At 39.4% G+C, this 10,614-nt stretch overlaps 2 protein-coding genes across 2 annotated transcripts; one reads left to right on the top strand and one right to left on the bottom strand.

Moving 5' to 3' along the window:
• The first annotated feature begins 285 nt into the window (after positions 1–285).
• On the top strand, positions 286–6,598 carry LOC142973184 (uncharacterized). Its single transcript, XM_076114792.1, has 2 exons — positions 286–583; positions 2,365–6,598. The coding sequence occupies exons 1-2, from the start codon at positions 541–543 to the stop codon at positions 5,229–5,231; spliced, it is 2,910 nt and encodes a 969-aa protein (XP_075970907.1). The 5' UTR covers positions 286–540; the 3' UTR covers positions 5,232–6,598.
• An 811-nt stretch (positions 6,599–7,409) lies between these two features.
• Positions 7,410–9,606, bottom strand: LOC142973183 (major heat shock 70 kDa protein Ba-like). The gene has a single exon (XM_076114791.1). The coding sequence runs from the start codon at positions 9,474–9,476 to the stop codon at positions 7,569–7,571; it is 1,908 nt and encodes a 635-aa protein (XP_075970906.1). The 5' UTR covers positions 9,477–9,606; the 3' UTR covers positions 7,410–7,568.
• Positions 9,607–10,614: the final 1,008 nt, after the last annotated feature.

Genomic DNA, 10,614 nt, shown 5'->3' with positions numbered 1-10,614 from the left:
GTAGACGTGTTTGATATGTATCTATCAGTATGACTATTTAAACAATAAGGTATTATATATTATAGTATTATGAATTATTAAAATAAGGTCATGTAAAGCAATGCAAGTAACTTGTTTTTTTATCTAGTGTCCTTTATGAAAAAATATACTGTAATTTTGCGTTACAGGCATTAGTAGTTACTTACGCAGACCTAAGTGAAATGCAGTCATGTACCATGCAACAATGCTAACATTATTTTAGTCGATTTTATATACCAATCCTTAGGTTATAATCAATACCAACAGGCTACCAGAGTGATATGATAATTTGATAAATTGCAGTTTAGTAGGCCATTTTAAAGCTAGCTTTATTTTTGTTTAGTTCTAACATCAGAAAGTTATGTGAGCTTATTTTCAAATTAGTCGAAATTAATACTAATAAGCTATGGCCGTTATGTTCGATTACTGGTGGATTAGTGAAATGGAGTCTGTAAAAATGATTAAATCACTGCAAGTTCGTTACTTCAACGAATTATTCTCACAAAAATACGCCTACCTGCAATGAGTTATAAGTGCACCATCACGAGCAAATTAAAAAGAAAAGGTAATTATCTTAGTTATATTTTTAGTGCTTATATGGCGATTGTACATAAATAGTTGATAATAATATAAAAAAATAGTCGATAAATTACCATGATAATAAAAACGCATAGACAGGTCACAAAATTAAGAGATACCTATCGAAATATGAGAAGAGAAGATAATTTATTTAGAAGTATTAAAATTAATATTTTACGGAAACAAATTTAATAAACATTAGCCCAAAGTTCAGGCTGGATAATATTCAATTTAAGAAAAAAACTGTTAGTTTAAAGAAAGTTCTTTTTTAGTTAGAAAGAAAATTGAGTATTAAAAAAGGCATGCATTTGTGTTTTTTTTATTCTGGCATTACATTTCATTATCTTCTTATGACCGTAAAACGGGATAACAAAAAGAAACTTCTGAGGAATGTCCAATGCTGGCGGTTAGATAGTAAGGTAGTTACTATGGGCAATGTAGCGAATTAAATACTTACTAGCCCTTTGTAAATTAAAATAGCAGGAATACTTATTTATCCACTGATTGCAATACTAATTAAACCTGTTCTTATGGTACAACATATGTTTGCGCCTAGTGTACATCTTTTACGGGCAATTTTTTTGGTTAAAGCATAGGTAGTTAGGTACATATTCGTCTATGTAGTCAAACAATCATTTTTATTAAAAAAACGGCTCATAACAGCCTGTTATAAATAATCGAGTGTAGTTTTCAAGCGGAGTAGCGCGGGTCAGCTGGTTTCATAACAAGGATGTACATAATTATCTCTCTACGTATGTAGCGAGTTGCGACCTACCTGAATCAATAAACAAGCGTGAAGCGACGCCCTCTACCGGGATAACTATCAGTTATAAATATTAGACGCCCGTAATGGCTGTTGCTATTATTTGTAATTAGTAATATTATATTATGTTACGTTAAAGACAACACAAATGATACAGTTATCTAAATGCTGGCTTCCGAAGCTTTTAAGTCGATGTAGCATTGAAGCCAAACAGAGGGGTATCGGGAAATAATATATTAGGTATATGTTAGCGGTTTCACATTGTGCTAGTTGTAAATTGCACAGCTGATTGTTCTCTACATCTTCACTAATTAGTGTTTTTTTCTGATTAAGTAATATTTTTTTTACTTATATTTTCTGATTAATTTTAAATCAGAAAAAAACTAAGTTAGTTTCCACGATATATGTGATTATATAAGTGTAGGTACTAGCTTCCGCCGGTGACTTCGTCCGCGTGAAAAGGTTTCGGTAGTTAAAAGTACCCTATATGTGAACCTTTATTAATTTAAGTTCAATCATTCGAAAATCCAAAAAGATTACAACAAACTTTCACCTCCTATTTTATCCCCTTAGGGGTGGAATTCATCAAAATCCTTTCTTGAGGGATGCTTACTTCATAGTAACTTTATGCACGCAAAGTCTCAGCCCGATCGGTTTAAAATTGACTAAGTTTCATACAAACTTTAATCACCTCTTAGGGGTGGAATGTATCAAAATCCTTTCTTTAGCGAATGCCTACGTTAAAGTTCATAACAACTACTTTCATGCCATATTTGAGCCCGATCCGTCCAGTGGTTTGGGCTGTGCGTTGATAGATCGCTATGTCAGTCAGTCAGTCAGTCACCTTTGAGTTTTATATGTAAAGATTAATGTTAACAAACAAATTTAATCTTCAAATTCAATGCCATTTACCGACCAGTCGGCGTCCATTGCGGAGAAGATTATACAAGTATTAATTAGTATTGTACTTACGTTTCTAATATAGATCCATGTTTTGGTTACAGATGGAAACTCGGGATCGGAAAGAAGCTCTGAATCCAGGATGACAGAAGAAGAAAAAATGCACAAATCACCACCAAACAAAAAAGCTCGTAAACATCAAAATCCGCAAAGATACGTTGAAGATGCACATTTTTCTCAGGAACGACATAATGAAGATGATTACCACACTAGTGACTTTAACATCAGTACAACAGCTGCAGTGGCAGAGTTGGTAGATGACCAGCGCCAACGTGACCTGTATCCCAGTGGCTATCACATTGAACCTGATATTACAGACCTTACAGCTGACACACCAGAAGATCATAATGATCCCATTGATTGTTTGGATTCTTTCATCGAAACAGGTAATGTGCAAGTGCCATACGCCAAAAGTGATTATTCGGACTCTCAAGATACGGTGGAATATGTCGATAGTACAACGTTCATTCCAAGGGCAACTATCCTTGATGCTGCGACAAGTTCTGATACCAGAGAAACACAAAGTCAACCTGAACAAGTTCACAACAGACCAGCTCCTACCGTGTTGTCAAAACCACAAGAAGATACTATTGATTTGGACCCCCAACTCGACCGTGAACCTAGTGGCATTGAAAACAATTCTATAAATATAAGAGTAGAGAATATACCACTCCCAAGCCCAAGACCTTCATTGAATCAGACCAGACAGGATACCACAAACAATAATCCGGAAAAACCGCTTGCGAGTTCGGGGCCTCGTGAGCTCAATCAACCTGAAACGTCGCATGCGGTCAATAATACTTGTCAAGGTACAGTAAATGATCCTATGCCAGAAAATGCCATAAACGATACACCAAGTCGGCCTGAACGCCCTATCATAAAGAGTTCCGTGTATAGCGTGAATAGCCGTCCAGATGCATATACCAAATACGAGGCTAGGTTTCTTGCTAGGACTCCGGATTCTCGAAACAATAACATGCAAAGTGTGCCAAATGATCCTGCCAATCGAGTCATAGATTATTCTAAACTTAGTTCTGCAAATCAAGAAACTATAGATTTAACAGTGCGCAATGTTGAAACACTCCCTGCAAATCGAAATGCCACGAATTCCATCATACAAAATATGCCTAATAATAATCGAGATAATGTCAATAGTTCTTCACAAAGTGTTGAAACTAATTCTGCAAATAGAGGTCTCACAAACAATACCAGAATACCAAGTAATGCAAATCGAGATGACATTGATAAGTCTATACGAAGTGTGGAATCCAGTTCTGCGAATAGAATTTCCACAAATACCACGACGCAAAGTTTGCCTATTACTTGCTCAAATCAAAATGTCATCAACAATCCTACGCAAAATGTGGAATCCGGTTCTGGGAATCCAAATACCACCACGCAAAGTATATCTAATAGTTGTACAAATCGAGACGACATCAACAGTCCTACGCAAAGTTCTGCGAATCAGAATTCCACAAGTGCTACAACAGCTCCAACACCAAATAATACTAACAATTCTATGCGAAATGTTGAGTCCAGTTCTGCAAATTTAAATCCCACAAATGCCAGGACGCAAAGTATACCTATTAATTACCCAAACCGAAATGACATCAACAATTCTACGCAAAACGTGGGATCGAGCTCTGTAAATCGAGATTTCACAGATACTACTAGACAACCAAGTAATGCAAATGTCAGGCTAAGTGATGAATCGGGTTCTGTAAACCGAAATTTCATAAACACTGCGAGAATATCAAGTAGTGTAAATCAAAATTATATCAATAGACCCTCACAAAACGTAGAATACGCTTCAGCAAATCGATTTGTTACGAATACTGCAACAAATAGAATGCCAAATAGTTCTGAATTTATAGGCGACGTGAGAAATATTGAATCCAATCCTGCATTTAGAGATTTCCTCCATAATTATCCACACAATATCTTATACAACTCTGCAACCGTCGATCTCACGAACGCACCATTAGGAGCCGCCCATTTAGATCCTCGTGTAATAAATAATCAAAAGTATGCTTTGCCCAGTCATGCTCTCATGGGTTTTATTAATCAGACTTTTGTCAATACCAGCTTGCCAAATAATCGTGATTATTTGGATAGTTCAATGCTCAACGTGCCGAATACTACTGTAAATCGGGATATCATAAGTAACTCTGTGCAAACCAGACCGGCTGAGTCTGGTATGCATAGTTTTGCAAACAACTATGCCAACCGAGTAAGCATGAATGAGAATACTATGCAAAATACGCAAAATAATGTAGGCCCTCGAGATGTGGGAAATGAAACTCTTAACAGTTCCGCAAATCGTGATGCCAGAAGTCATTCAAGGCAAAGTGAGCGAAATGATGCCAGATCACCAGGTACCTCTACTGAACATTCGCGTAGCAATGCGACTACACCTGAACCTACTAATAGTTCGCAAAATATGCCAATGCAGGAGAATTTTACAACGCGAATTACTCAAAATGATGTGCCAGGATCTGTATCTGATGCAAGTGCTCAACCAAGGCGAGTTACTCAAAATTATGTAGAATACCTGAGCTTACATGATGCAAGACAGCCAGTCGGGCCGAGGATTGAAGTAGACCCTCAAGTAAGGTACAGTGTGCCACGTGATCATGTGCAGTACCCGGTGTATGCAACTGCGCCACCCTTGCAGCCGTTGTATCGCAACCCCGGACCCATTTACGAAAACGGTCTGATAGAATTAAACAAACGTTTAGAAATAGAGCAACAGAGTTTAGCTTTGCAAAATGCGCAAATACGCGTACGAGAAGTGGAGATTCGTGAGAAGTCCAGAATTATAGATAATGCATTGCAGGTGCATTCTCAGTGGTTGGATTTGATGAAAGAGGGACTTAATGTGTTTCAGAACATATCGAAGCAGAACGAATAAGTGGAATAGGAAAGAATAATATTATAAGTGTTTTGATGATATCTATTTTGAGTTTTTTTTTCATATACAAAATTGTATGGAGATAAATATGTGAGCTGCGAGTCGAATTAAGTGAAAATATTGAGTGCTCTAACAAAATATGTGTATACCTACTTACATATAATTTTATTATGTAGGCATTGTACATGTAGTAGGTATAAGAACATGAAATTCGGTCTGTGATATGATACAGCAGGAGCGCTGAAATATGCGTTATATATTTTTGGCTGGCTCTTACACGGGCTAAGGTCTAAGGTTGACTGATATTGTAGGCGTTTTATTACTCAGACCGATATATTATTGATATTATAACTTAGAAGACCTAAGTAACATAATAAGTGTACATAAACTTTATATGTAGTTACGATCCGATTTCTGAAGTACGTCTTTATTTTCAGTTACTGTTGTAGAGTTCTTACTACAACATACCTATATCTACAACTTTTTACACAAGTATACTGAATGTAGACTAGATTACTCTAATTCTTCCTACCTCTATCTGCCTTCGAGAGACCATAAATTGGGTTCGTAGTGCGTAGTTTAAGAAATCGGCTCGAATTTATAAAGACGTGTGTTATTTTTTATAAATCTGAGTTTAAAAACCATGGGTTTAAGCCAGTTGTTTAAAATTGTTCACATTAATTTTGTATCGATGTTTAGATGACAATTGAAACATAATTAAAGTAAGGTAACTAATAGTAAGTACGTAGTTAAAGGTATGAACAACTGTATATGAGACATGGTAAGGCAAGGTAAAGACGTCCCTCTCGCGATGTACGAGTGTGACGTGAGTTGATTGTGATAATTTATTAAATGAAAGCGAAGCTTGTAACAATTGGAAGTGAAGGATAAACCATAGTCATTAATGCTTTGTTAAACATAATAATGCGTGTTCTATGCCCGATTTCACGACTAACATTTTTAAAAGTTTAAAGGTACATGCATACAAAATGCATTTTGCTATCAATGTTTTTTGTTTTGCAATGTCTTTCGAGGGACTCCTCAAGTATTTTTATTTTGAACTAAGTAATGAGAAGTTTATTTTCAAGTGATATTGGGCATTAGCTGTAAGCTGTATTAAATTTGTTGTACAAAATGATGATCGTTACACCAGTGGGTTTCTCAATTAGGTGGCTAAGCAACCTTTTAACATTTATGAGATAATACAATTGTTTCGATTATACGTAGGTTCTTAACCTATTTTGTCAAAATCTGATGTTCAGTGTAGATTTCAGTAATGAAAGGTAGCATGTAAACTGTAATCAATAGCAACTATGTTGTACATACATCTACTGTAACTTACTAATTGTCTAATAAATTATGAAGTAAGAAAATGCAGTTTTCTTTACGAAATTTTATTTATTTTATTTGGCGGCGGGCTCGGACACACTAATCTCCTGTTAGAGTGCGGGTCGTTTCCCGCGTCACACCCACCTAAACGACATTATTCGTTAGTTTCTTGCCACCGCGGGAGCGTAGCCCTACTAGGACCTAGTTGGGCTACGACGATGAGACGATTAGAGTATGGGCAGGTCCTTGGTGTGAGACACCTTGGCGCCTCTCCCTATTCCGGGTACGGTGAGTATTACCGGCGCTGCTGCAGCATCAGCCTCAAGCCGCAAGCGGCGCAAATATAGTACCTAACATTATTCGTAATTGTGTATTGCCGTTTGGTGCTGAGACTTTCGGTCCATGGGGCCCTAGCGCTCCTAAACTCTACGGAGAGATTGCGCAGCGCCGGCACAATGTTGCAGTATCGAGCACAACAGGCGACGACGGCTGGCGGTGCAGGTTTTACGACTGTATACGTTGAGTGGCAACCTGTTTTCAATATATTTGGCTTTTTCTAAATTTTTGTAAAAATTTTGAGTCACATTATCTACGTGTAGTGAATCGAACTTTTCACAAAAAGGTAACCGTACCTTACCTATGATTAATTTTAGGTGGTGAATAGTGAATTTCCTAGATTATACCCACAGTTCGGTATTTTCCAGTAGAATGTTAGCTAACTGTCATGTGTGAGAGTTTTGAAACTAATGCCTAAATATAAATACCTAATGTAAATTGAATATTGTCAGTGAATTTAAGGTTTGGAAGTAAGAATATAATAGGAATAAGTATAAAAATGAAACATAGGAGTAACTTATACTATAACATTTTTATTTGTACGTTTTTTACAGTACATGATCATTTTGTTGGATATAACATAGAACTTATACGCTATTAAATAAATAACCTTACAGACTAATATTTACACTTATAATTATAATTAACAAGACTAGAGTGTGAGATTATAGTTTAGTCGACTTCCTCGACGGTGGGGCCGGCGCGTTGTTGGTACTGTTGTTGTTGTTGGTGACAATTCTGTGCGCCGCCGGCCGCGCCGTGCATCTTGCTCATGAGAGGCGAGCAAACACGCTGCAGTTCCGACATCTTATGGGCGAGCTCATCCCGCTCAGCCAGTGAGTTGTTGTCGAGCCAGCGCAGCGCCTCGTCGCACTCTCGCCTCGCCTCTGCCTTGTCCTGTTCGCTCAGCTTGTCCCCAGCCTCATCAACAGCCTGCTTCACGCTGAAGATGTACGCCTCCAGCTGGTTCCGAGTCGCTACTCTCTCGCGCTGCTTCTCGTCCTCCTCCTTGTACCGTTCCGCCTCCGCGAGCATACGCTCGATGTCCGCCTGCGACAGCCGACCTTTGTCGTTCTTGATTACAATGTTCTTGCTACGACCGGTGCTGTTCTCTTTAGCAGATACGTTCAGTATACCGTTGGCGTCGAGGTCAAACGTGACGTCAATCTTAGGCACACCGCGAGGTGCTGGCGGGATACCGGTCAGGTCGAAACGGCCCAGTAGGTTGTTGTCTTTGGTCATGGCTCGCTCACCCTCGTACACCTGGACAGTAACGGCTGGCTGGTTGTCTGAGTACGTAGTGAATGTTTGCGACTGTTTGCACGGGATTTTGGCATTGCGTTCGATGATTTTGGTCATGACACCCCCCGCGGTCTCAATGCCTAAGGACAATGGCGCGACGTCCACTAACAGTACATCCTGGATCTTAGAATGTTGCTCGCCGCTGAGAATTGCAGCTTGCACCGCAGCGCCATAAGCCACGGCCTCGTCTGGGTTGATGGATAAGTTAAGCTTTTTGCCACAGAAGAAGTTCTGAAGCATGCTTTGAATCTTCGGAATGCGCGTAGAGCCACCAACTAGTACCACATCGTGAATGGAGCTCTTGTCCAGCTTCGCATCGTTGAGAGCTTTCTCGACGGGTTCCAAGGTGCCACGGAATAGATCTGCATTCAGCTCCTCAAAACGTGCACGCGTTACTCTTGTGTAAAAGTCGATGCCCTCGTGCAAGGCGTCGATCTCGATGCTCGCCTCTGTGCTCGAGGACAGCGTGCGCTTGGCGCGTTCAGCAGCAGTGCGCAGCCTTCGGAGTGCACGCGGGTTGTTGCGGATGTCCTTGTGGTACTTGCGCTTAAATTCTTCTGCGAGGTGATTCACCAATCTATTGTCGAAGTCTTCTCCGCCCAAGTGGGTGTCACCGGCAGTAGCCCTCACCTCAAAGAGGGAGCCCTCGTCGATAGTCAAGATGGATACATCGAAAGTACCGCCACCGAGGTCAAAAATGAGCACGTTTCTTTCACCCTGAAGTTGTTTGTCGAGGCCGTACGCCAGAGCAGCGGCTGTGGGCTCATTGATGATCCGCAGCACGTTTAATCCAGCGATAGCGCCCGCATCCTTGGTGGCCTGTCTCTGAGAATCGTTGAAATAAGCCGGCACCGTGATCACTGCGTCGCGCACTGGTGTACCGAGGTAGGCTTCAGCAGTTTCCTTCATCTTAGTTAGAACCATGCTGCTAATTTCTTCTGGGGCGAATCTCTTGGTCTCTCCCTTGAACTCTACTTGAATCTTAGGCTTGCCTCCATCTGAGATTACTTTAAAGGGCCAGTGTTTCATGTCCTGTTGTATCTTAGGGTCTTCAAACTTGCGGCCGATGAGTCGTTTTGCATCGAAAACTGTGTTGCTGGGGTTGAGTGCGACTTGATTTTTGGCAGCATCACCGATCAGTCGCTCAGTGTCCGTGAACGCGACGTAAGATGGTGTTGTCCTGTTGCCTTGGTCGTTGGCGATGATCTCCACATTTCCGTGCTGCCACACGCCGACACACGAGTAGGTGGTTCCCAAATCAATTCCAATAGCTGGCATTTTGTCTTGAATATCTTCAAATAACTCTTCAGGAATAAACTCAATCAATGTACTTGTAGTAACTTTGTTCAAAGTTAGTTCGGTGTTTGCACCGCTCTTCTTCTCTTCGCTTGCTTGTGTTTTCAAATACTGAATGACTTGGCGCGCTCGCCGTCCCCTTATATATCGCAGCCAATAGCGTTATAGAATTATCTCGAACATGCTAGAAGCTCCAAGCCCATTCGTTGCGAGGGTGAATATTCTCGAAGTTTTATTTTTGATAGCCAATCACAAGCCAGGTGCGACAGAGAAATATAGAGTTAGAAAGAGTGGTCCGATAGATGGTGATACCAGAAAATGAAATCTGCCATAGTCTAAGTAAATTTTATATCCACTCTGATAAAGCAAAGCTTAAAATATGTATCAAAACGTAATGCATTTGGGATTACCATACTTAATATAAATAATTAAAATTACTTTCGAGTTTTTTAAGTTTACTTAATTCTTTTCTCAGCGAGCTGTGACCATAAAGTTCATTGCATTCCTATATAAAATTCTATTTAATTAAATACGGGCTTATTATTTCTTGAAATTGAAAATGTAGTCATAATTGTGAAAAGACTCTACTCCGACTAATTCTGCTATCATCTGATCATAGAAATTTCGTTACACATAATATTTATAATGTTAGACATGGTTAAAAGTTTCTAAGACTCATTTATTTTAGACTTTACATTAACTGAGAGACAAGCTGAGGTAAAATGTTCACGTGACTAAATATTTAAGAAAATTATTTACTCAACGAGAGGGTAACAAATTTAAGCCCAGCTTCGAGCTCACTGTGAAAATAAATTTGTGTAATGTATGTAAATTCAAAATGAGAAAAGATTTGTATAGACTCTACTTTTGCTCTTACGTAATTTGCTTTAGTGATTTAGGGTAGAAGGAGGATTAATGTTGGTATCACTGTAGAGCTCTATTGATTCTAGAACATTCTCAGCTTATGTGCCTCTCTCTCTAATCATATCATCTCGTCTCCCTCACACAATGCGGCTACGTGATCGATTGTTCTAGAACACTCTACCCCTGTGTATTTCTCTCTCTTTTTATCTTATAGCGCTGTCACCCTTCATACGGCCAAGAACATTCTAGAATGGTT

Source organism: Anticarsia gemmatalis, chromosome 5, assembly GCF_050436995.1.
Source record: "Anticarsia gemmatalis isolate Benzon Research Colony breed Stoneville strain chromosome 5, ilAntGemm2 primary, whole genome shotgun sequence".
NCBI lineage: Eukaryota > Metazoa > Arthropoda > Insecta > Lepidoptera > Erebidae > Anticarsia > Anticarsia gemmatalis.
The sequence above is the reverse complement of the archived record's forward strand: the minus strand, read 5'-3'. Positions and strand labels throughout refer to the sequence as shown.

Bases quoted from the DNA above. Each gene is read 5' to 3' on its own strand.
- LOC142973183 (XM_076114791.1), bottom strand. From the start codon at position 9,476: ATGCCAGCTATTGGAATTGATTTGGGAACCACCTACTCGTGTGTCGGC.
- LOC142973184 (XM_076114792.1), top strand. From the start codon at position 541: ATGAGTTATAAGTGCACCATCACGAGCAAATTAAAAAGAAAAG. The intron at 584-2,364 runs GTAATTATCTTA...TTTTGGTTACAG, and splicing joins GAGCAAATTAAAAAGAAAAG to ATGGAAACTCGGGATCGGAA.